We start from the raw sequence: 26,800 nt of genomic DNA, 5'->3' as shown, positions 1-26,800 counted from the left end.
GAGAGTTCCGAAGTGAGGACTGAGGAGGAGAGGGGGAGGAAAGTGCCGGTGCTGGCCGGCCGGCCGGCTGGTGGAAGACAGAGTAGAGAAAAGTGGGGGTGGGCAGCAGGCGGTGGGGAGAGAAAGGCGGTGGCGGGGGGGGAGAAAGGCGGTGGCAGGCAGCGGGCGGGGGGAGAGAAAGGCGGTGGCAGGAGGGCGGAGGGGGGAGAGAACGGTGGTGGCGGGGCCCTTCTTGGCCGCCCACCGCGGAGCTGTGTGTGGGGGAGGAATGGGAGGGGAGGAGGGCTGGAGAGCGTGGGGATGGAGGGAAGGGGAAGAGAGGAGAGACCGGGGCAGGAGGAAGAGGGAGGGGGAAACAGCCGGCCCCAAAGCGCTGCACAGATGCTCTGTGCAGGGTCAGCTAGTTTACTAATAATTACAGTAGTGCAAAGTAGATATTTTCTGTATTATTAGTTTTTTAAAACCGTTTTGTCTTTTGGTAGAACTTGGGTTATATTTGCCGAACTGGCTACTGTGTTATAGATTGGGCAGCAGTTCTGTGGATTTGAAATATTTGTGTAATGGAAAGGTTTCCACAATTGTGTATGCGTTTGGTGGTGGGTTTTTTTTTGCTGGAAAGCTTTCATTTAAACGTATTGGTTAATACCATCAGTTCCAAGTCTTGCTTTGGGGCTTCCTGGGGGTATCTGGTTGGCCACTGTGGGGAGCAGGATGCTGGAGTTGATGAATATTTGGTCTAATCCAGGTCTTCTCTTAACACCAGTCAAATTGGGTTGCTTCAGAGTTGTAATTAATTTCCCCCTAAGACCATGTTTGCCAACCTTTCCCTGCCCCCACTCCAATACATAATGGGGGGGGGAGAGGAGGGGCATACTGTCACACACCTCCGTAGCTTTTTTTCTTGTTATTTATGTGTAACAGCAAAGCAGCTGCACAGTTTGTTTGTTTTGCTACCCTCTTCCTGTATTATGGGGTGAGACCGCTTCAAAAGCCTGGAGTTGAAACTCCCGGTTTTACAGCTGACTTGCTCCTTTATGCATTGGGAAAGGAGTGCCTCCTTCCCTGCACATTGTGTGATGAGACCATTCCAAACGCAGGGACTTTAGTTAAACTAATTGTGTTTGGAGGTGGCTGCTACTCTATGCATTGGGAAGGGGTGCCTCCTTTCCAGTGCATTATGGGATACGTCAGCTGCGAAAGTGAGGAGTTAGTTCTCTGCTTTTGCAGCTAACTTGGAGCTAGTCAGCGTGACACACTTGCAAGTATCCTGTGGCATACTAGTTGGGAAACACTGCCCTAGGACCTCAGTAGTACTTGCACACACATAGTTGTGCCATTGAGTCGGTGTTGACTCCTGGCGACCACAGAGCCATGTGCTTTTCCTTGGTAGAATACAGAAGGGGTTTACCATTGCCATCTCCTGCGCAGTATAATGCCTTTCAGCACCTTCCTATATTGCTGCTGCCCATTATAGGTGTTTCCTGGGAAACATACCAGGGGGCATTTGAACCAGTAACCTCTTGCTCCTTAGGCAAGTTACTTCCCCACTGCGACATTAGGTGGCAACAGTTCCTTTGTTTGTAAAAGACAGGATGAGGCTATAGTGTAGTGTCTGAGAAAAGGTAAAGGTAAAGTGTGCCATCGAGCCGGTGTCGACTGAGAAACTGAACAGTACTTCATTGGTTCAGATCTCACCACAGCCACTCAGTCTCACATGCAATGTGGCGATAATACTACTTACTGTATTTTCCCGAATCAAAAACTACTCTGAATTTAAGATGACCCACTTAAAAAGTAGAGGTGAAAAACAGGTTATACCTTCATTTACTTGAAAGGAAAAGGACTCTGGATTTAAGAGGACTTCCTGATTTCTGATCTGAAATAACTTGGGGAAAACCTACTCCAGGATTCAGGTAAATACAGTACCATACAGGGTTGTTGTAAGGCATGGTCTCAAACTTGGGTTCTCGTATGTTGTTGGACCACAAATCCTATCATTCTGATGGATGATGGGACTTATAGTCCAACAACATCTGGGAATCCAAGTTTGGGAACCATTGTGATGATAGTGCTTTTGAGAGTTCAAAGCTTTTCCCATAAAGATGCTAAGTCAGCCTCTGATGCATTTTCTTTGATCTAGGAGCCAGCCCAAAGATTTTGGAGCCAGACAATGGGCACTTGGCAGTGTTACCAAACTTAGTGATAAATGTGGTAGAAGGGGAGGGTAAATGGGCTTCTCTTTATCTTCTTTACAAGAAGCATACTTAGGGCTGCTTGGGACAATTAAAGATTTTATTAAATAATAAATCTACTACTGAATATCCTAATCCCGGTGCCACATTAAATTTTTTGGTGCCATGGTTCCCTGGGGCCTGGGATTTGTCAAGTGCTATGCTAAGCATTATATGGGAGGATAAATTAAACAAAAGGACATATAATCCAACATACTATGTCAGATCCCAGTTGATTTAGGGCACTGGGATGGCTGTGGGGGAGGGATCTAATTCAATCATTTCTAGAAAGAACCCATCACTGTTAGGCAGATGTTTTTAGTCAAGTTAAGAAGCCTTTCCTGAGCGGTGAATGCTAATAAACGCAATCTTCATGGATTTTCTTATTTCCGTCATGTCTTTCAACACCTTCTAGCCACCTTGTTCCAGGTACCTTTTAACTCTGCCTTCCCTTTTTTTAATGCTGATTTTTGTGGCTTCAGAATCTCTCCTCATGTCCTGAAAGATGTTATATGTACTTTGCACTTGTAGTACATGGTAAATGTTATCCTTCTTCCCAAGGCTACTTGGCCATTAAAAAAAAAAAGTTTAAGGGATACGAAATGGTGGTGAAGCTGGCTTTCCTCTTTAAAAAAAGAAGACTTTCCTATTTTAAAAAAATGGTAATATGAATTAGACATATGCAGTCCTTTCTTTGGAGCCCATTGCCTTGACCTCTGTGGGATTTGTAGGTCTTGGCTGTAAGTATCTAGTAATGTTTGTTAAAGATAAAGTCTGCCGTCCAGTTGGTGTCGACTCCTGGTGCCCACAGAGCCCTGTGGTTGTCTTTGGTAGAATACAGGAGGGGTTTACCAATGCCTTCTCCCGCGCAGTGTGAGATGATGCCTTTCAGCATCTTCCTGTATCGCTGCTGCCTGATATAGGTGTTTCCCAGCGGGGATTTGAACTGGCAACCTCTGGCTTGCTAATCAGGTCACATCATTTGTTACATCTGCATATATTCCCACCGTATTACAGTCCTTGACAAATAATTGAACTTAGTTTCGGACATTGTGGAGAGGGAGGGTAAATGGGCTACTCTTTATCCCCTTTACAAGCAGCAAACTGTACTACACTACAATGAATATATATATATATATATATATATGGCTTTTCAACAAAAGTTCCCAAAGCGGTTTACATAGACATACATACATACATACATACATACATGCAATGGCTCCCTGTCCCCAAAGGGGCTCACAATCTAAAAAGGAAAGATTAGACCACAGCCACTGGAAGGATGCTGTGCTGAGGGTGGATAGGGCCAGTTGCTCTCCCCCTGCAAAATAAAGGAAATCACCACTTCAAAAAGGTGCCTCTTTGCTCAGTTAGCAGGGGTAGAACCCATGGTGCTGACATGCTTGGGGCATACTCTGCCTCTGAATATCCTAGTCTAGATGCCATGGCTCCCTAGCACCTATTGTGCCGTAATGACTAATATCAAGACCTGCTGTATTAGATGAATTTGCTTTGATTCAGTTGGGGATAAGGTGTGTAGAAGCAAATTTCAAATCTATCCTTAGCTGGATGAAGAATGCATAAGAATAGCATTTTGGGGTCACCTTCCTGATCCAGCTGCTGGGATTGCCTGCACAAGCTCTCTTAGGGGGAAAAAATATGCCTTGATCAGTTTTTGGGGAAGGAAAGGATTGAACTGGATCTGAACCTCCACCCCTGCTGCTTTCTACTGTAATTATTCCTTTTCTAAGAGGCCTCTGTACGCTCATAGCAAGTCTTATGGATTCCACTATTGCTTGCCATCATTTTTATTTATGTATTTTATTTTTTCCATTCCTGTCCTGCGCTTCCTCTGAGGCGCCCAGAGTGGCGTATAGTACATGGTTATGTTTATCTCCACAACAAACCTGTGAGGTAGGGTAAACTCAGAGTCACATGACTAGCCCAGAATCACCCGGTGAGTTTCGTGGCTGAGTGGAGATTTGAACTTGGGCCTCCTTAGACCAACACTCTAACTACTGCACCACACTGGTGTGTAATAATAACTGATAATTTGGCCCTACACATTTGATTGTTGAGCCCATGGCCTTAGAGCCGTAAATGACTTTCGTTCCCTCTCTCTGGCTATTTGTGGCTATTTTTGTCAGAATAACTCCTTCAGACATGCTGAGCCTCCCTTAGTGACAGAGTGAGTCACAGTTCCACTTTTGCCCCACCTGTGGAGTCTTGAGGAGAGGTTGAATATCATTTTTAGTGTGGTCAGACAAACTAGGGGATCTCACTCCTGTACTGCAGTGTACTTCCAACTTGTAGATTTTTCAAGTCCTTCACTACCCTGAAGTCTCTAATATCTAAAGAACATTTTAAAGCAGGAAGTGTGTATGTAATCTGTGGAGAATGTTTGGCCTATACCACAGAGACTGGACTTTTTAGAATGCAAAAATTAGCCATAAGGTTAAATTGATATTGCTTTTCCCAAGCAGGCAGTAGGGTTCATATGAACATTCTACACTCACTAAATAATGATTGAAACTATAAAATGTGTAGACGGTTCACAACAGCAAAATGGCCTTTGCTGCTGTCAAATATCAACATAGGAAACATAGGAAACTGCCATATACTGAGTCAGACCATTGGTCTATTTAGCTCAGTATTGTCTTCACAGACTGACAGCGGCTTCTCCAAGGTTGCAGCCAATGTTGGTTTGGTAGGACCGCCTACCAGTGGTAAACCAATAGTGCTATAAAAGTTTATAAATAGTTGTGTAAAAATCTTCTTTAAAATAAATTTAGGTAATGGTTTTAAAGCAAATGTCAGATGCTGGGTTGCACATAGCCCCTTGCATTTTTTAAAAGATGGGAAGCTTTATTATTATTATTATTTCGATTTCTACACCGCCCTTCCAAAAATAGCTCAGGGCGGTTTACAAAGAGAAACAATAAATAAAAAAGATGGCTCCCTGTCCCCAAAGGGCTCACATTCTAAAATGAAACATAAGATAGACATCAGCAACAGTCACTGGAAGTACTGTGCTGGGGGTGGATAGGGCCAGTTACTCTCCCCCTGCTAAATAAAGAGAATCACCACTTTTAAAAGGTGCCTCTTTGCCCAGTTAGCAGGGGTTTCAGAACCTGATATTTCATACACAGAGGAGTTCCCATCCACAAGAACATTCTCGCCCATTCCGTTAAATTGACATCCTTTGTTTTACCCCTTTGCCTTGTGTGCTCTCTGATATGTACATTTGGAATGCAAATCAGGAAGATTAGGATTAGGGATGTGCACAAATAGATTTTTTTGAATCGATTTGTGCCCCAAACAAATCACTCTTTATTTGTTTTGTATCCAAATCTACCCCCTCCAAATCACCCCGGATTCGATTTATATTTGCTTTGATTTAATTTGATTTCGGACTGATTCAGACCACTTAACAAGGTCCCTGGGCACCAAATTTGGTTGGTGGATAAGTCCCCATGGGTGCCACCTACCACCCAAATCTCAAGGCAGTGGGACACTTGGTTGAGTTTTAATTATTCTTTTTTAGTTTTTACTGATTTTGAATTTTGATTTACTGATTTCTGCCATAGGAAATAATGGGGATTCGAAGTTGCCATATCCTAACCCTAACACGGATCCCCAGCTTTCATTTTTTTTAAAAGCTAAGCACTAGCCCTTGTAGAAGTGGAGTTACGGAGCAAAATGTGCAGTTGTTATTTTTCTAGTTTTTGGATTCATTGGTGTATAATAACTGTTCCTCATAATGAATCCTTATGAGGATTCATTACACACCTTCATTTCTTCTGTTCATTTTGACTGTCACTGGACTGTACCAACTGTCAACTGCCATCGGTCAACTACACCCTCCTCCCCACACACACTGGGGTACTCAGTTTATTTTTTAGGTATTTTTGAAGTGTTTAGATTCTTTGGTGTCTTCATTACACACCTTCATTTCGTCTGTTCATTTTGACCCCACTGCTTTGCAGATGGGAGTGGGGAATTAGAATAGAGAGCCAGTGTGGTGTAGTGGTTAGAGTGCTGGACTAGGACTGGGGAGACCTGAGTTCAAATCCCCATTCAGCCATGAGATTTGCTGGGTGACTCTGGGCCAGTCACTTCTCTCTCAGCCTAACCTACTTCACAGGGTTGTTGTGAGGAGAAACTTAAGTATGTAGTACACTGCTCTGGGCTCCTTGGAGGAAGAGCGGCATATAAATGTAAAAATAATAATAATAATAATAATTATTATTATTATTATTAGTGGCATCCCATGTTCCAACTGTCCCACAAGCCACAAGGTACTCAGTTTATATTTAGGAATTTTTGAGATGTTTAGACTCTTTGGTGTGTAATGAATCCTCATAGAGATTCATTATGAGGAAAGGTTATTAGACACCAAAGAGCCTAAACACTTAAAAATCCTAGAATATAAACTGAGTAGTACCCCACTGCCTTGCAGGTGGGTGTAGTTGGCACATGGCAGTTGAAAGTTTGCACTGTTGAAAAAACAGTCAAAATGAATAGAAGAAATGAAGGTGTGTAATGTTTCTCTTTGTAAACCACCCTGAGCCATTTTTGGAAGGGCGGTATAGAAAATGAATAATAAATAATAATACTAAATTAATAATAATAATAATAATAATAATAATAATAATAATAAATAATGAATCCTCATAGGGATTCATTGAGGAAAAGTTACTATACACCAAAGAATACAAACACTTGAAAAATAGTGGCCACGCATTTTGCTCCATAATTCCACTTCTAGAAGGGCTAGAGCTTAGATTTTTCTTTTTTTAAAAAAATGAATCTGGGAATCTGGGGGAATTAATAGGAGGGATCCGAATCTTGAATCGATTTGAATCGAATCAGGCATGATTCGGTTTGTACCCGAATCTAGCCAATAGACCACAGGGGTGATTTGTTTTGTCTCTAAATCACCCGAATCAGCTAGATTTGGGTACAAATCGATTTGTGCCCAAATCAGTTTGCCCATCCCTAATTAGGATTGCCTGGCAATATCAGGATGGAAGGGAGAGGAGGAACACCAAGCATTAAACCTACCCGCTCACCCTGGGAGCAACTTTCCAGCACCTCCTCTGAATTTGCTGATTTGCTTTTCTACCTATGACTGATCAGCACAGCAACATGAGCCAGAGAAGGGAGAATGTTGCTGGCACACACAGGGGACCATGAAACTTGTTTGTGTGTGTGTTGCATGCACGCATACACATGTTTCTGCTGCTGCTTCTGCCTTTGCCCCTGCATGACAAAGAGAAGCCCCCTTTATCTTTCTTTCCTCAGATTCTAAAGAAAAGAAGAGGTGGCTTCTCTCTTCCTTTTCCTTGACTGGGCTATTGCATAAATAGCATAACTTGAGAACACTGACTCCTTTCCATACGAAATCCAGTCCTGATTTTACTCTACTCCCATCCAAGAGCATTGAGGGATATCTTTGTGCCCAGTTCTGAGAGAGAAGCAGGTTCACTTGCCAGAGAGAGAATGGAATGTAACGAGGAGGTGAGTGGGTTTATAGAAGCTGTCCTGAATAAATAAGTAAGAACAAAATAAATAGAAATTCATTGGATCTTCCTTCAAAGAAAGGTGCACATGTTTAAGAGAAACAATGAAGTGGCATTTTTAGCTACCTCAAGACTTCTTAAAAGACTGGAATGCATATTTTGCGGACCATGGAATGAACATTAAGCACTCTGAGAAATGGAATTGCCATTTCTTTTCCTGTCACCTGTATAACATTTTGTGGTCAAATGTGTTTCACGAACGATGTTTGTATTTTTGGTATGTGTAGCGTTATGGAACGTGGCTTCAGGATAGGACTAATTAGTCCTCTAGAACTATCTTGTTTCAGCTTATAGAAGTATTCTCTGTGTTGTAATCTGTTAGATCTGCCCTGACACTTTGAAGGAGATGTCACATTTTTTAAAACTTCAGTTTTGGCTTCTTACCACTTGATGGCAGTGAAGGAGCTAATGTTGCCAGGAAAGGATTCAGGGCAAGATGCTATTATGAATAACAAAATGGGAGGTACAAAGGAAGTTTCTGACACTTCAATATTTATTTCCATTTCTAGGCAATATTGCAAGTGACAGTGGTGGAGTCAAAGCCTCTAGATGGAGCTTCAGTACTTCCTAAGGGGGAGAGATGGCTTTACCTTCCTAAAGGGAATGTTACCTAGTTTGGTTTTTATATTTTCTATCAAACTGGAGTTTTTTTCTTTGTGTGTGTGTATAGGAGATTCTTGTTATAATCAATAAAACAACTGTATTTACCCGAGTAAAAGATGATTCTGAATTTAAGAGCCCTTTTAAAAATGAGGTTAAATGCAGATTATACCTATACTTATGTAAAAGAAAGAGGACTCTGAATTTAAGATGATCCCCTGATGTCTAACATCAAAGAACTTGGGAAAAACCTAGTCTTGGATTCAGGTAAATACAGTATGTGTTATTGTAGAAAATGTATAATCCTACCTTTCAGTAAAAGAACTCCCAAGGAGGAGAACAAAAATAATACAGTTATTTTAAACTGTTTATCAGTAAAACATATCTGAAGGAGATGATAAGCTAAAAGAACATAGGGCAGCTAATAAAACCAAGTGGGCATGTTAACCATGCAGAGGTCTTTAAAGCCTGTTTTAAAGGTCCAAGGATCTAAATCAGATCAGTCTTAAGCAATGGGTTCTGTAATCTTGGTACCACCACTGAAAGAGCGTTCTTTGCAATGGTCAGCAACCTGATAGAGCAATAATCTTCACTATTTTTCAGGCGGGGGCCATTCTGACAAAAAACCTTCAGCGTGAGAGCTATTTCCTGCTGCTGTGACCAGTGTTCTCTCTATTTTTTTTTCATCTGAGTGCAGAATGAGTTTTGTTCTGGGCAACAATATCAAGGCAGTGTGTGCACATGTGCATTCAGAGTGGGGCCTTCCTGATTCAACCTGAGCGGGATCTAAAATTAACTGAGCAGACATTAAAAAAAACTTGTAAGCATGGGAATGTTGGCTGTGACCTCTGCGCAGAACAGCACTTTTCTATTTCTCCCCTGCAACTTGTATTTAGAGGCATCTTGCCTCTGAGGGTGGAGGCCTCTATAGGCCACCAGACTAGTAGCCATTGATAGACCTCTCCTCCATGAATTTGTCTAAGCCCATTTTAAAACTATCCAAGCTAGTGGCCATCACCACATCCCATGGCAGAGAGTTCCATAGATTAATTATGTGTTGTGTGAGAAAGTACTTTCCTTTGTCAATCCTAAATTTCCTGACTTTCAGTTTCATGGGATGACCCCTGGTTCTAGTGTTGTGTGTATGTGTGAGAGAAAATGTCTCTCTGTCCAATTTCTCTACTCCATACATAATTTTGTATAGCTTGATCATTTCTCCCCTTAGTCAATCTCTTTTTCAAGAGCCCCAAATGCTGTAGCCTTGCCTCATAAGGAAGGTGATTCAGGCTCCTGATCATCTTGTTTGCCCTCTTCTGCACCTTCTCCAGTTCTGCAATGTCCTTCTTAAGATACGGTGACCAGAACTGCACACAGTATTCCAAATGCGGCCGCACTATAGATTTGTATAAGGGTATTAGAATATTCGTGTTTTTATTTTCAATCCCCTTCCTAATGACCCCTAGCATGGAATTGGCCTTTTTCACATCTGCCATGCATCGAGTCAACACTTTCAATCAGCTGTCCACCACGACCCCAAGATCCTTCTCCTGGTCAGTCACCGACAGTTCAGACCCCATCAGTGTATATGTGAAGTTGGGGGTTTTTGCCCCCAAATGATGATTTTACTACACATTGAACCACATTTGCCATTTTGTCACCCACTCACCCAGTTTGATGTGGGGCGAGTGCTTAGGAACTGAGCTAAATGAAAGAGTACGGGGTGTAAAGGAGGAATGAACCGTTAAAAGAGGTGCAAGTGTGTTACTGGCATACTGGTAGGGATGTGCATGAACCTGTTTGGGGGCCTTTTTACGGGCCTCTGAACAGGTTTGAACACTGGACAGTTCGAAGAGTTCAGCAGAGGTGGGGTAACTTTAAGGGCAGGGGAGGGTGCACTTACCCCTCCCTTTGCTTTTCCTCTGCCGTTGCTTGCTGGAAAACTGGTCAGGTGGGGCAACAGTGCACTTCCCTGCTACCCCATCTGCTCTTCACACTGGAAGTAGGTGAAAGGAGCTTGCGCACATGTGCCATCGTGTGCACACACGCGAGCTGCTTCTGCCTACTTCTGGTCTGAAGAGCAGACGAGGCGGTAGGGAGGAACGCTGCTGGCCCACCCCACCAGCGGAGGGAGGGGTAAGTGCACCCTTCCCCCATCCTTAAAGTTATCCCACCCCCACCATCGAACTGGCCCCCGCCAGTTCTGTGCACATCCCTACATACTGGTGGTCCCTAACCCAGTATTTCTCTAAGATGCTTGGACTCTGCTTTATCAATGGCCCTAGTTGTCTTCCTGCTGTTCAAAGGTCAATGAAGCAAAGAAGGAAATAACCGTAAGTTAACAAGAGCATCCTCCTTGGTTTTGGCGCCCATTTGATTTCATACGTCTCCAGGGACAGTCTCTAGACCAACTAGACTGACTTGATTCTTCCACATGCACCTGCTTTCTTACTTCTTTTAAGATGCCATCATCCTGCATGTGCCAAACATTCTGTTGGAATCGGCAGTTGTCAGTATTGGCAAAAGGCAATCGCTTGCTATTCTATTCTTAAATAAAAGATAATATCAGACTGTGAATTCTGTACTTGAATTTGGATGATTCAGTCATGAAGTTGAAATGTCTCCTCTGCTTTCCACACCTCTCTTGTGCTATTCATTTTTATTTCAATACTCTTTCTGGAAATGTTGCATTCTTGGAGAAGATGAGCATATCACTAATTTTAATTTATAGTGGTCTTTGGCTGTTTCCTGGGATGCCCTGCAGCAAATGTGTAACATTGTAGAAGAAGATCACAATGGTGCTTCTTCAATGGCTCCTGTATAAATTGTCACTCTAAATCAAAACTGTTTAGAGATTTATGGCCCTGAAATACTTGCTGCTAAATTTAGTGATTTTAAAGGGAAGAGGCAAACATAAACTTTTAGGAACTATACTTGTATTTTTTTAAATAAGGAAAATAGCTATGTAACCATTTTTTTAAAAAAAATTATCGATCACTTTTTGATTAAAAAATATTCAAACTGGTGTACAAATTGAAAACAACGATTAAAAGAGTACATAAAAACAATTCAACAGCATGAAAACAGGTGGAGCAGCAAAAGATCAAGCAGCAATTATCAGAGTCTGACTTTAACTACCTTGCCAATAATTTGCTGGAAAAGCTTCCTGGGGGAAAAATAGATTTTCCTATCTGTTACTGTCTTTGGGAAATGGCACTTGGATCTGACAAAGAATAAGTGATTGTATTCACAAAAGTTGGCTTAATAAAAATATAGCTGTACTGTATAGTTGCACTGGCAGTAGCTGGGGTGTTGGGAAGGGCATTTGATAGCATGAACATAACCAGGCAGTGTGGCTGAACTATGTGGGCAGAAATTTACACATTATTTGGTACGGAATGGAAGCCAGTTGGCTTGCGATGGTAACATGTAAATCAGGCCTCGGATAAAGGCATCACCTCCCTCCCCCCGCCCCCGAAATATTAGCAACTTATTTGTGTAGCATCATGGGAGGAGAAGTCCCTGCCTTGCAGTAGGGATGTGCACAAAGCAAAGTTCATGCATAGGTTCAGTGCTCTGAGCCACCGCCAGTAATAATCCTTATTTGTTAGCTGCCCCATAACAAACTGTTCTCTGGCCAGCTCACAACAAAGCATTAAAACATAAAATAAAAACACGTTAACACATTAAATCATAGAGTCCAAAAGGGAAAAAAGTAAATGCAAAATACAATACAAAGCAATTAAAAAAACTCTCTTAAAATAAGTTAAAAATCATATTTGAAAACCAAAATTTAAAAATCCGTAGTGAACAAAGATCTATTTGCCTGGCGTCTAAAAGTGATGAAGCCAAGCGAACCTCACTGGGGAGGCTATTTCATAAATGGTGCACAACCCCCTAAAAGGTCCTCTCCCTAGTAGCCACCCACCTCAAGTTGTTTGGTAGGGGCACTCTGAGGAGGGCATCCAAAGAAGATCTTAAAGTCCGGGTTAGGACATATGGAGCAAGGCACTCTCTCAGGCAACCTGGTCCCAAGCCATTTAGGGCTTTATTTATTTATTATTTATTTATTCAATTTCTATACTGCCTTTCCAAAAAATGGCTCAGTGTGGTTTACATTAAACAAAACAATTAAAATCAATTAACAATTAAAAACAGACTGTAAAACATCACAAAACAATTCACAGTTAAAACATTCAAAACAATTTTAAAACCCTAATCCAGTGGTTAGAGTGCTGGACTAGGACTGGGGAGACCAGAGTTCAAATCCCCATTCAGCCATGAAACTAGCTGGGTGACTCTGGGCTAGTCACTTCTCTCTCAGCCTAACCTACTTCACAGGTTGTTGTGAGGAGAAACTTAAGTATGTAGTACACCGCTCTGGGCTCCTTGGAGGAAGAGCAGGATATAAAATGTAAATTTTTAAGAAAAAAACATTTACAAGAAACACCTTGTCCACATTCTCAGGGACCAATAATTGAAACTTCTCCAGCAAAACTAGACCAGGTGTTACTCTGGACACCTCTCCCAGTGACTCTGCATCAGCCGTAGAATCCAACTCATGCCAAATGCGAGCAACTTTACCCTCAAAATGCTGTGCAAATGTGTCACAGCATGCTACTGAGGGTTCTAATGCATCTTCCCTGGGGCCAGATTTCAAAAGGCCTTGCGCCACCTGAAAAAGCTCTGCTGGACGATATTGAGAGGCTGCAATGGTGGACAAAAAAAGTTTATTCTGTTCTATCACTGCCACAGAATATACTTGATAATGAGCTCTAACTTGTGTTCACTCAGATAAACCCCAGGTTTTCCTCTACGTGTGTTCCAGCCGTCTCCCAACTTGTTCTATCGCCCTCAGCTCAGGTGGCGCTGCACAGGCTCTGCTTTGTGGGAGAGGGTGCTTGGAGCGATTGTGTCATCCGCCTGAGACATCTCTCCTTTCCAGAGAGCAACTAGAGCTTCAACACGAGTGCCTGCCAGTATAGATGGAAAATACACCACAACCCTCAGGAATCCATTGGAGTCCATCAGTCTCTGGAGGTAGACCAATTGTATAGGTCCCCCACCTTTGCAGAGAGGTGTAGCCGCTAAGACTCTAATCCTCAGAAGGAGGTGATCTGACCATGACAAGGGCATAGATGATATATCTCCCACTTTTAAATCACCATCCTCCTGTCCATTTGGAAAAAAACAGATCCAGGGGGTGTCCCAATTCATGTGTTGGTCAACAATATGTTGGGATAGCACCATGGTTGTCATGGCAGCCATGGCTGTCGTGGCGGCCTGCCCTGAGCCACCTCAGACAAAGCAGCCTCAGTATGGATGTTGAAGTCACCCAGAACAATCATTCTGGGAGTCCTCAACATCAAATCCAAGACCACATCCGTGAGGCCAGGCAGAGAGACAGCTGGACAACGGAGTGGGCGATACACCAATGGAATCTCCACTCTGTCCCAAGAGCCCAACACAGGTATAAACACTCTGAATCAGCACACAGCACACACTCTGAATCAGCACACAGACAGGGGGCTTAGAGAGGGAAATAGAGCTTTTATAAAATTACAGCGACAACCCCCACCCCAGCCCTACAGCCAATGTTGATGCTGCACTGAATACCCAGGTGGCCCTGCTGGATCAGGCCCAAGGCCTATCTAGTCCAGCATCCTGTTTTGCACAGTGGCCCACCAGATGCCGCTGGAAGCCACAGGCAGGAGTTGAGGGCATGCCCTCTCTCCTGCTGTTACTCCCCTGCAACTGGTACTCGGAGGCATCCTACCTTTGAAGCTGGAGGTGGCCTTTAGCCCTCCGACTAGTAGCCATTGATAGACCTCTCCTCCATGAAGTTATCCAAACCCTTCTTAAAGCCATCCAGGTTGTTGGCCGTCACCACATCTTGTGGCAAAGAATTACACAAGTTGATTATGCTGGGAAAGACTAATCTGGACACAGCTGGGAAAGACTAATTTTCCCCACCCAGGTCTCCATAGTACAAACTAGTTAGCCCTTTCCTGCGCAATCAAATCATGGATTATAGAGATTTTATTTTGGACCAGCTTGGCATTAAACAGCAGCACCAGCAGGCCAAAGGACTAGCTTATAAAGTAGCCAGGAACCCTCCTAGCAGGGCTGCTCAACTTCGGCCCTCCTGTAGATGTTGGCCTACAATTCCCATAATCCCTAGCTATTAGCCACTGTGGCTGGAGATTATGGGAGTTGTAGTTCAAAAATACCTGGGGGGCCTAAGTTGAACAGTCCTACATTATAGGAACAGCCAGAAGAAGGGAGAGTAATAAGACACTGAACCACTCTTCCCCTCTTCTGATGTAAATGAGGCCCCTTGCCATACTTTTCTCTACCCGTAACCACTCTAATCGAAGCACCTCCAGCTCTCCCCAGGTTCACATCCTCAATCAGGCACATAATTAAAACAGCTAAAATTGCTCCTAGCACACAGAGTAGGGCCCTTGCTGGGACCCCCTACAGTGGTGACCTTGCTGGGGGCAAGCTTGCTGCCCAGGGCCCTGTGCTCTTTTATAGTGCCAGCTCAGGAAATTATGCAGGACCCAGCAGAGACTCCCGAGTTAGCACTCTGGGGCCTCCTGGGAGCTTCAGCTCTGCCACCAACAGAGACCTGTAGCAATGTTGTTCCTAAAGAGAGAGGGTTTAGGAAAACGGGGTCAACTGCTGGTACTTACCACATGCTCTACTCACCGCCTTCCAGGGCAGGAAGAGATCCTCTCTCTTCTTCCCTCTGCTGAAGCTGGTGAAGTCCAACACTTAGCAGCACAATGCCCTGGCCTGATTGGTTGGTAGGTTGGCCAAAGAGACATTACAGAATTAGTTTCATTTCAAGCAAATGCTCACAGGGAAGTTTCTTCACTACTTCACTGCTGGAGTTAGCAGCACTCCATCTCTCTCCATTCCCTGGCCTGCAGCGGCAAAAATCAGAATGAAAAAGTAGTGGAGTTCCTTCACTCCACTGCGGAAGTTTGCAACACTCCAACTCAAGTCTTCTGCTTGGAGCACTGTTCAGGTAGCAGAAGCAGGCCCTACTAGGGATGTGCATGAACCTGTGCAGAGGCCCTTTTATGGGCGTCCAAACAGGTCCGAATACTGCCGGGTTCGAAGGGTCGGCACAGGGTGTGTGTTTGTGTCTGCCTTTAAGGGGGTGCACTTACACACGCTCCTGCCACATTTCCCCCACTGGCGCTCAGTTTCCTAAAAGTCCATCGGGGCGGCAGCATATCTCCCTGCCGCCCCGTTGCCCCCTTTACCAGAAGTAACTGGAAGTACTCAACACACCTGCGTGCGACATGCCTGCTTGCCTTTCCGACGTGTACCTCCCTGCTGCCCTGACGGGCTTTTAGGAAACCAAATGCCAGCAGGGGAAACGCGGCTGGGGGTGGGATTAGTGCACTCTCTTCCGCCTTTAAAAATATCCCCCTTCGGCATCAAACTGGCCCCCACCAGTTCAGTGCACATCCCTAGGCCCTACAGAGACAGACCTGTTGCCAGCATTGTTGTCATCCTCTCCCTGCTCAAAGTTGTGCAAAATGCAGGTGTTGCTTTCTGATGATGACCACTCCGCAGCTGTGGTGGTGGGTGTAGCTACCTTTCCAAAGTAGCAGTTGATGGCTATCTGCTCCCCCTTGCTTTGCAGAGCCTGATAGGTGTCCTTAAAAGGTTGCAAAGCAGCCTGCAGCTGCCTTTTGAACTTTATGCAGAGCTCCATCAGCGGATCCCAAGGCTGTCCCCAGCTGCAGAACCCCAGACAACCCCTTTGTCGTGAGGGGCTTGGGGAGCATCTCTTCCTCTTTCTCCTCTTCTCCCTCACTCTCAGGAACTGCTTGGATGATCTGCCTCCAATGCATTCTCCATCAACTCCTCCTGATGGGATTGGAGGAGTTCCTCCACCTCATGTGGCTTGATTTGTTGAAAGCCTTCACTAATGGTGCGTACAAGGTTGGTGATCCACTCCACTTCATCAGCATTGCTGCACAGCAGCAGAGTGAGGCGGTCCTTGGCTGCCTTGAATCCTGGAGCAGTTATTTCTTTGCTGATGAAGGAGCAAGGTGGAATCCACTTCCAGAACAGAACATGTCTGATCAGCAATGAAGACCTGCTCAGGCTTGTACCCTTCAAACTCAATCAGTTGCTGGAACGCCACCAGAAATCTTTGTAGTGCCATGTGGTCCGCTGATGCTTCTTCCCCTGCCAGCTTGACATTGCGGAGGCTGTAGCGGTGCTTCAATCTTTCAAACCAGCCCTTGTTCACCTGGAAGCCACTCTCGGCTTTTTCGGATATTTCTGCTGCTTGACTGCCTCCCGCCACAAACCGCCTGTAGAGCCACAGCACTTTCTTGTGGATAACAGGTCCACTCAGTGGCATGTTCCTTTGTGCTTGGTCCACAAACAGAGGGCCTTTTCCATCTGTTCCATGTGGGAATCGCATGGATGGATCGCCACCTTCAGACTCTGAGATGTGCTGGACACCACACTTGCACAGATGTTCACTTTTCTTTATAGAGCGGACAGTGGACTCATTGATGCTGTAATGGCATGCTACAGATGTTGCGCTGTCCCCACAAGCCAACATGTCCAGCAGCTTCACCTTCTTTCTCAAGGGCAACACTTTGCAAAAGCTTTTGCAACTCCCCTCAGTGAGGGCTCTCCACTGTGCGCTTGCTCATTTTGACTGTGGAGAAAGGAAAAAATGTACAGTAATGTATGATACAGTACAGTAATTATGCAAGACAAAAAATCCCTTACCACAGAATTGATGATAAACAGGACAGTGCAGTAATTGATAATTAAAATCAATTTTAAATGGATACGTATTTAAAATCAATTTTAAATGGCTGCTTAAAATCAATTTTTAATTAGTACTGTACAGTATGTACTTAACATATTTCAATGGATAATTAAAATTTCAATTGCACTTTAAATTAAGTACAGTCATACGGTACAGGACTGAATTTTTAAATTAAAACATAGAATTTCATAGAAATTAAAATTAAATTGATTGAAGTGATAATTCACATTTTACCATGGCTGCACAGTGCTGCAAGAGGCTCCTCCAAGAAGCTGCAAAGGAGTGGCTGAGGAAAGACTCCACAGAAACCCACACCAAAAGACTCCAAAAGCTCTAGAGCAATGGCTCCTAAAGGCTCTTCAATAGCTCCCTGAGGACACCAAAGGCTACCCAAGGCTGCCAAATGCTCTTGAAATTTTTTTTAAGCCCCACACACACTCACTCTCTGCACCAGAAAAACTCCTCCTCAAAACTCCTCTCATTACCCATGAACATGTTCAGAAAGAGCATGACCATCTATGGATGGATCCGTGTGACAAAAACCACCGGCCTGCCATGGATACCGAGGTCGGGTCTACATGTCCTGATGGCAGATACGCTGAACTGCATGTGCCGGGGCTGCTGTTGACGGGGGCCACCTGTGTGCTGCTGTGAATCTATGTTGACCATAAAGCTGTGGATACAATTCCTGATTTAAGGACCCATGCAGGAGTCTGCTAAGGAGACAAAGCTGGCATTCTAGTGCACAATAGACTCATAGCTGAGATTGTCCTTCACGATCAAGACCGTGCCTTGGTTCGTACATGCACCAGGCAGGAGCCAACTGTTAAATAGCATAGCATTGCTCCTTCCCTCCACCATTGCAAGTGTCTCCTGTGTGAGCTGAGACCTACATATTTTCCCTCCTCTACCCCCACCCCCTTTTTGGAGCAAGATAAATCGCATTAAAGGAGCCTTTGTGTGATTGGCAGTTTGCGTGCGGGCCTCAGCTCCCGTGGGAAGTTGCATGTGCCATTCTTCTGCACCATTCTGTTTCAGCACTCTCTGCCTCTGAATGTATGAGCTGGGTCGCTCAGCGGTTCTAGTATTTTTGTGGTTGCTCTGCCCAGATTCTCATAGGCTGCTCTTGGATGTTGCTGGAGAAACAAGGTTTGAGATCTAAAATGGGAGAGAGGAGGGAAATGCCATACAGCTTGCACGTAATAGTGTTGTCTGTGTAGTCCTTTCTTCACTGGTGCCTTCTGGAAAGCCCCTTATCGTCCGTTTCTGATTCGGTGTTATTCAGGAGATTATTTCCATGGAGAAGACTCTCCCAGACCTTTTGTTTGTTTTTGAAGGGAATGGACTTGCGTTTATTTCTTTCATTGGACTTAAAGGCTTTATGAAGTCATGAACTCTGGAAGACACAGAAATGTGCAAATGACTTACACATGTATGGTGGAATCCCTGTTTTCTATCTAGCAAACAGTCTGTGAGCATTGTCTGCTTGCAAAAATCCAGAATGAGCATTTAGTCATATGGATTTCTGTTGGGAGAGGGGTGTGGGTCTGATGAATAAGATTACATTGGGGTCAGTTGTGTAGGCAATCATGTATAAACAAAAGTAAAACAGTTTTCAAGGATTGCTTATTCAACTTGCCTACATCTCTTTGCAAACAATGATCTTTAATACATGCTTCCAAAATGCAAGTCCTACCCAGTTATGGACATGGTGTGTATATGTATGTAAAGGTAAGGTAAAGTGTGCCGTCAAGTCAGTTTTTACTCCTGGTGGTATGAGCTGATGCCTTTCAGCATCTTCCTATATCACTGCTGCCCGATATAGTACCAGCAGGGATTCGAACCATCAACCTTCTGCTTATGAGTCAAGCATTTCCCTGCTGCAAGTTTGGTTTGGCTTTTTCCTTGTGAGCTACCGCCCGCCTCCCCCTCTGCCCATTTGATAACATGCTATGGTGTGGCAGTATATTTAATACTGGATATCCTGTTAAACATATAACTTACTGAGGAGAAACAGCCACCAAGGACAGATGTCCTAGAGATGTGATGCAGTTTTGCCACTCACCTGAAGCAAGTAGCAGCTGACCTTTCAGTAAGCAGCTGGATGCAAACTGGAGCCTTAAGGGAATCAGAGCAGCTACTTACAGCTCCCTCTGTCTCCCAGGCTTAAAAGAGTTAAATGCCAGAAGACAGAGAGCTGTAAGAACAGCTGTTATGGGGCTGCACTCCTTGTGTTTCCTGGTCTTTTGGCCAGGCCCATCACTGTGGCTGGGCCAACTAGAGGATCAGCAGCAGCCACTTTCTCCATCTGCCAAAGAATGCTAGGTGATTGCTGCAACCGCAGCAGCAGCAAATACGCCCATCCTTGCTCAGGGTTGCATTTGTTGCCAGCGTGCTTGCTCAGCTACAGATGCAGCCTGGTAGGAGCAAGTGCCTTTCAGCAGCCACAGTGACTGGCCTAGTGAATGGGGGAGGCATTGGTGCTACAGTGGGCCTATTGTGGTGGTGGTTGCTCCCACTTTGAATTATTGGTTACTCTTTTTCTTCTCTTGTTCTGCTTTTCAGCAAAAAGTGTTTGTTTAGGAACACAGGAAGCTGCCATATACTGAGTCAGACCATTGGTCTATCTAGTTCAGGATTGCCTTCACAGACTGGCAGCGGCTTCTCCAAGGTTGCAGGCAGGAATCTCTCTCAGCCCGATCTTGGAGAAGCCAGGGAGGGAACTTGGAACCTTCTGCTCTTCCCAGAGCAGCTCCATCCCCTGAGGGGAATATCTTACAGTGCTCACATGTGGTCTCCCATTCAAGTGCAACCAGGGCAGACTAGGGGTACAAGTCATGCTTGCTACCTAGGGGTACAAGTCATGCTAGCTAGGGGTACAAGTCATGCTTGCTACCACAAGACCAGCTCTCCTCTGTTTAATTTACCACTGGAGAAATAATTCTTGCCTTATTGTTCAAGAACATATAAGGCAAAACCACAAAATACTGCATTATGGCTTTAAAATGGATTTCTGTTTCCAAAGAACCATGTTATAATGAACAACGTTTTCATTCAGGGACAATAACAGGCCTATACTTTGCATAGTTTTATGCATGGCTACATGTTTGTGTGCAGAATTTGAGGCACTGGTAAATTGCAAGACTGTTTCACAAAGGTATGATTCTGAATAAGGGCAAAAATTAGATATTTTTATTCAATGTGTTCCTGACTCCACATCTGCTGTGACAATGGTGGGAGGAGCACTTTCAGGGGAAGATTGGGAGAAAGGAGGCAAGAATGCTGCTCTTGCTGATTAGCTCCTGCAAACGTGCATTTCACCTCTTCTGTGTTTTGGAGCCCAGCTATGGGGACCCGAAAAACAGCCCTGGGAAATTTGCAGGGGGAAATTGGCACGTGGGAGGGATTACGTTCCTTCCTTCTTACTTTCCTTTGCAGTACCTCTGCCTCTTAGAATTCCTAGTTCTGCTCCAAGTCTGATTTAATCAAACAATAACTAGATATTTTCTCCTTGGTTAGCAAAAACTCTTTACTAAAATATATTTCTGTTAACGATTGCAATATTTAGTAAGATATATATCGAGTAAAACATAGCTCTGTTGTGGTATTTGGAGTTGATTAGATAATGCATATTAGTGTAAGCAATTTGGTTGTTTATACCAAAGTCCCAGTTTCAGTTTCTAGCATCTCTAGGTGGGGCTGGGAAAGACCTTTCCTTGAAACCCTGAAGAGCTGCTGCTGGCACTGCAAAAAATATTGAATGAAGATGGACTGGTGGTCTGACTAATATAAAGTTGTGCCGTCGAATTGGTGTCGTCGACTCCTGGCAACCACAGAGCCCTGTGATTTTCTTTGGTAGAATACAGGAGGGATTTACCATTGCCATCTCTCGCGCAATGAGAGATGATGCCTTTCGGCACCTTCCTATACCACTGCTGCCCTATATAAGTGTTTCCTATAGTCTGAGAAATGTACCAGTGGGGATTCGAACCAGCGACTTCTTGCTCCCTAGGCAAGTTACTTCCCCACTGTGCCATTAGGTGGCTTCTAGATATAAGATAATTTCACATGTAATGCTTTTACAGAAAAATGACTACATCATAAACAGAGCACAGGATTTTTGACAAAATATTTGCTTGTTCCCATGAAATGACTAAAACCAGTGGATCAAATTAGCCCTCTATGGATTAAAATGGATCAGTAACATGAAAAGCTAGAGTAATCAGCGCTCACAGTTAATAGAAGCCTATTTTACAACAAAATCTTCCTTTGTGCAGCAGCAGGCACTTTAATCAGCAGTGTGATGAATGCTTGGCCACTTGGAAGGAATGTAGTTTACAAGAGTGGGGAGGAGAGGGAGGATGGAGAATCGCTGTAAGTATTTTGATTACAAACTTGCAAGAATAGCAGTGCTACTTGTGGGAATCCTGTTATTGAAGAGGTTGAAATGTAGAGCAGTCTCCTCTGTAGCATAGGAATAGGCTCATTTAAAGAAGAGGTGAAGGTGGTGGTGGTTGTGGTGAAGACATAGGCTTTGTTTTCACTACAGTGCGATAAAATCTGTGGCTGGGCTGTACCACTTCAGAATGCAGGTGGAAGTCTCCCATGATTATGCTCCCATGATTATGCAGGTGGAAGTCTCCCATGATTATGTTTCTCCATTTAAAAAAACAACAACAACCCACACAATACTTCATAGAAAACTAGATATTGGGGAGAAGAATTCTAACCTAGTTTTCTCCCTGGCTTAGTCATTTTCAGTGCGGAGGGGTATTTCTGTATAGAGGAGTACTCATCATGTGAACCCCCACCTGCAGTCTGATGGTCTCCCATGATTATGCTTCTCCATTTAAAAACAACAACCCCTCTCATAGAAAACTAGATATTGGGGAGAAGAATTCTAACCTAGTTTTCTCCCTGGCTTAGTCGTTTTCACTATAGAGGAGTACTCATCATGTGAGCTCCCACCTGCAGTCTCAAGTTGTGCTGTGCAGACACAGACTGGCTCCCTCAGTGAGAACTCGGCGTTAGACATAACATCAAACTTGTATCAAGCTTGATTGGGTTAGCAAGCAGCCACCATAAACCTTGCCTTGTAGATTATGCCCTTGGGATTGCTGAATTTGTATTTGTATCCACTGGGAGAAGCCGCTTCCTAGAGAAGAGGCAACTCTTATATTGCTACCAGTTCTGGAAGCTCCAGGTTGCCAGCATCAAGAGTAAGAATATAATATTTAGAATATTTCCTTGGAATATTTAGGTTCTAATTCTAAATAGGATACGTGGAAGAAAATTCCTTTGAAAAGGATGTACCCATTTTTATTGTGAAAAGACTTAAGATAAGAATTGGTTCAGGAGCCTAAACCTGGATTTTGTAGGCACTGGCATGGCATGGAGTTCACTAATTTCCTTTGGCTTTTCAGACTTTCTGAAAGGATAGAATGATGGAAACTTCTTATAGGCCTGAGGTTATTTGGAGGCATTTTAGTTTAGATTGCAAAATACTGCGAAATCTGAACAGAGTTGTATGGAAACCAATTAATGATTACAATGTTGACCCTAGCTTTGAGGCTGCTGTAGACAAGTACTAGTGTTGTCTAAACATGGCACAATGCTAAACATAAATTTTCTCTGATTCACCCTTGCTCCCTCTTCCTACCTCCTTTCCCCCCCTTAGGGTTTAATCACAGTTAAGTGACAGATGATGAACACAATTTGTCCTAGTCTAATTGACTGCAAAGTCATGGTCAATATTACATTGGCTAACTCAACCCTTCACAGCCATGTCCAAACACTGAAAATGTGTTAGTGAGACATCTTGCTGTAGCAGTAGGTGAAGGTACAGATTTCTGGTCCCCAAATTACTTAATTTACATATATAGCAACTTTATTTTCTGTGTATAAATAAAGCCACCTCACTTTTACAACTGCTTCTCTAGAATGTATTAATTTTGTTTTTACAAACCCATCAACCCCACCCTTCTTTGCTGGATCTATTCGGAGGAATAGAAGTTGAGTGAGAAAGTACAATATCTAACTTAAGATTTAATTGGTACTCCTTTGATATCAGAATCACCACAATCTGGCTTTATTACAGTGCTTAGAATTATATTAGAGGTAAATATTCCAAGCTTGTGTAAATCTGCTCTGTCTCTGTATCAATCTCTGACAAAAAGGCAGCTTGATAAAGCATATATCTCTGGGAGAATATTCTATTTTAAGTAGATCTGGGAGTAGCTCCCTGCTAACTGAGCAAAGAGGCATATTTTAAAAGTGATGGCTCTCACTTTTGAGGCTGGAGGTGGCTATAGGCAAGATGCCTCTCAATACCAATTGCAGGGGATCAACAGCAGGAGAGAGGACATGCACATAGCTCTTGCCTGTGAGGTCCTCAGAGGCATCTGGTGGGCCACTGTGTGAAACAGGATGCAGGACTAGATGGGCCTTGAGTCTGATCCAGCAGGGCTGTTCTTATGTTCATATATTTAGCAGGGGGAGAGCAACTGCCCCTATCCAACCACAGCACAAGTCCCCCACCCCCGCAGTTGTTGCTGGTGTATGTCATTTTTTTTTTTTTTTAGATGTTAGCTCTTTTGGGATAGGAAACTGTCTTATTTATTTTTCTATGTAAACTGTTTTGAGAGGGGTTTTTTTGTTGCAAAGCTCTCTCTCTCTCTCTCTCTCTCTCTCTCTCTCTCTCTCTCTCTCTCTCTCTCTCTGTATATACACACACATATTTGTAATAATAATAATAATAATAATAATAATAATAATAATAATAATAATGTGGTACTCAAGTATGTATCTGCTGCATGTGAAAACTGGGGAAGATTTTGCAGTGATTATAACACTATTCACAAATTATGGGCAATGCAAGAATAATCTGTACATTGTATGCATGTGCCACTATTCACACGTTATGCTCAACATCTACAGCAATACATTTCCCTACATTTGAGAGAGTCCGTGCCCCAGTTCATTTTTAAAATGGGAACATGTACAGTCATTCACATGAAAACATATACATGTGTAAAATGTAATGCCTGAATAGAAGTTCTGAATTCTGCATAGGTATAGCTTTCTTTTTCTTTATCTGAGTAACTCAGTCTCCCTTCCCCTCCCCACCCCATTTAGTCCAGACAGTATAAAGGTCACTTCAGACAGGTATTTCTTACCCTAAAAGCACTTCAGTACAGAAGGAACCCTCATGTGGATAGACATATGTCAATTCCATGCATCTTTGTCACAATATATCCATGCTTATGTTCTTATTGGCTGTGGCTTTGTGGTACATAGGCAAGCAGACATTTCCTCACACACAGCACCACCCTATTATTCCCTTTTGGTTTGAAATACTTTTTGCTGAGTTAGGTTTGTGCTATAAATCTGTAACAAAAACGGTGCTTTGTACTGGAAGGCTTGACAGTCTAATTACAGTGCTGCTTTAATTTGGCTTATTTTTGGCTTCTTATAGTTTTGGTCTCTTCCAGGTTTGAACCACTACAATAGTTTGCACAGGCATAGCTTGAGAGAGAATGAGCTATAGATAGTGCTTGTCATACCTACGTATATCCTGCTTAGTAACTTAATCAGGAATAAAATACATCTCAAGAACCAAATCATCATGCTTAATTTTGTTGACAAGACATTCACTTTATCCCAAGCAGCATTAGGGATAATAAACTGCCTACCAGGGTACATTTTGTTTAAGCTGTAGAGACTATTATGGTGGTTAAGTATCACATTGAGGATACATTGCCTTTGACATGGTCATTAAACTGTTATTTTCACGATATATGTAATGATACTTTGTGTAATTTCCAATGGGTAATAGATACAACCTTTTCCTCCAGAGAAGAGGCAGGGATTAACTGCAACATCTTTCATGTTGTGTATTCTTGGAAACCGAATTTGTGCATTTATGCAATTAAAAGGCAGGCCGAAGCTTGAAAAACAAAAACGAAACTGAACCAGAGATCGTGATGGTGCTATTGTTTGCTCATACATCTGCTGTATTTTTTCTCATGCAACACAAGCCAATACTGCTTTAAAAGCCCTGTTATATGGGCATGTTGGAACAAAGGTTGCTTGAAAGCTCTGCAAGAAATTAATAGAGATATAAATTTAATTTTAAAGGCACAGCATAAGGAAAGGCTTGAAACTTATAAAAGTGAACACTAGAATCTGAGTAAAAGGGAACTTTCTTGAAGATACGCAGATGTATTTTAATTTGTCCTTTTGATCTCTTAATTGCTACTGAAGATTTATTGACTAATTTTAAGGAAGCAAGTGTTTGAAAGTTTCTGGCAAATACTATCTTGTAATGAGCACATGGCATTGAAAGAAGTTAAGATGAGAGCAGAATTCGATTGACTGATTGTTCAGTCATGTAGCCCAGGCTCTGCATATCCCCGGCTGTTGAGAATGATTGCTCAAATTACATTGCCTAAGGTCCCTGCACTTGGTTGGCTGTCTTCTCAAATCTTAACAAGGTTCTGGGAATTCATTTCTGACAAAGTTTGCTTTGTGTTTTTGCAGGATGCTTCATCGGCAGACATTAGGAAAGCTTATCGCAAGCTTTCACTAGTACTGCATCCAGACAAGAATAAAGATGAAAATGCAGAAACCCAGTTTAGACAAGTAAGTGACACATACTATATATCCGCCGCCTTTGGGGGGATAGAAAGGAATGCGTGTTAAAGGATAATAATTTTTTAAAATAAATTTAGTTTTGAGGAGTAATATTTAGAAATGAAGGATTAACCAATATTTTGAAGGTTTTGATTCAGCTGGGTTTTAGTGTAAGCTTTTAAATAGATTACAACCCCTACAACAATTAAAAGGAGCAGAAGTGCACCCATGTGTTCTCAGCAGTTGAAAATTCATAGACTGGGATGCTTAATTTGGAAAATACACATTGTAGACTTCTTGTGTTTTGAATCGAGTGCCATACTTGCATGTTTTGCTTCCTACTAGAAAATCAAGTATTTGTAAAGTATGTTTGTAAAGTAACAAATACATTAATGTTTAATGTGTATATTATTAGGATTCTTCAGCTTAAATTGTTGACCTGGATAAACCTGGAATATTCATTACTACTATTGGAATATAGAACTATGCTTTAAAAAGTAAACACATCTTTTTTTGTTTGCCTCAGAGAAAAATTGGATTTATATTGCTGTGAACAGACAATTAATTACAGGCAGCTGAAAGAGGGGAAAATGTTTAGAATTGTATAAGAGCTGGATTGCATTTTTCTTCTTCTAATGATCAGAGGTTTTTGTTACATGAAATAACTCAAACCTGTTCTTCACTCTCACTTTCAGAGTTTATATTTGCTGTGTTTGGCTAAACTTTCTGGTGGCTTGAGTGGTTGGTTTTAAAAATAATAATAGAAGTGCACTTTTATTGTAGTTGGTGGCCATCTATGAGGTTTTAAAGGATGAAGAGAGAAGGCATAGGTGAGTTTATCTTGTATATATTTTAAAGCAGGCCTATCCACTTGTGTAGCCATTAATGTGAACCAGCATGTCCAAGCACAGACTTTGCCACGTGATTCTTATGCTGTACCAACGAAC

General features: G+C 42.9%; 1 protein-coding gene across 2 annotated transcripts in view; it reads left to right on the top strand.

The window, feature by feature from the left end:
* The window catches only part of DNAJC1 (DnaJ heat shock protein family (Hsp40) member C1), a 140,883-nt gene that overhangs the window by 11,616 nt on the left and 102,467 nt on the right, over window positions 1-26,800 (top strand). Inside the window, exons 1-3 of one of the 2 annotated variants that reach the window (XM_053263423.1) lie at window positions 7,719-7,751; window positions 25,761-25,862; window positions 26,637-26,683. In XM_053263423.1, the coding sequence (XP_053119398.1) occupies window positions 7,734-7,751; window positions 25,761-25,862; window positions 26,637-26,683 (167 nt within the window). In that variant the 5' untranslated portion in view covers window positions 7,719-7,733. Of the gene's footprint in view, window positions 1-7,718; window positions 7,752-25,760; window positions 25,863-26,636; window positions 26,684-26,800 lie in introns of those variants that run through there. The other variant, XM_053263422.1, reaches the window with a different exon arrangement.

The sequence above is a fragment of the Hemicordylus capensis genome, chromosome 6, assembly GCF_027244095.1.
Source record: "Hemicordylus capensis ecotype Gifberg chromosome 6, rHemCap1.1.pri, whole genome shotgun sequence".
Taxonomy (NCBI): Eukaryota; Metazoa; Chordata; class Lepidosauria; order Squamata; family Cordylidae; genus Hemicordylus; species Hemicordylus capensis.
The sequence above is the reverse complement of the archived record's forward strand: the minus strand, read 5'-3'. Positions and strand labels throughout refer to the sequence as shown.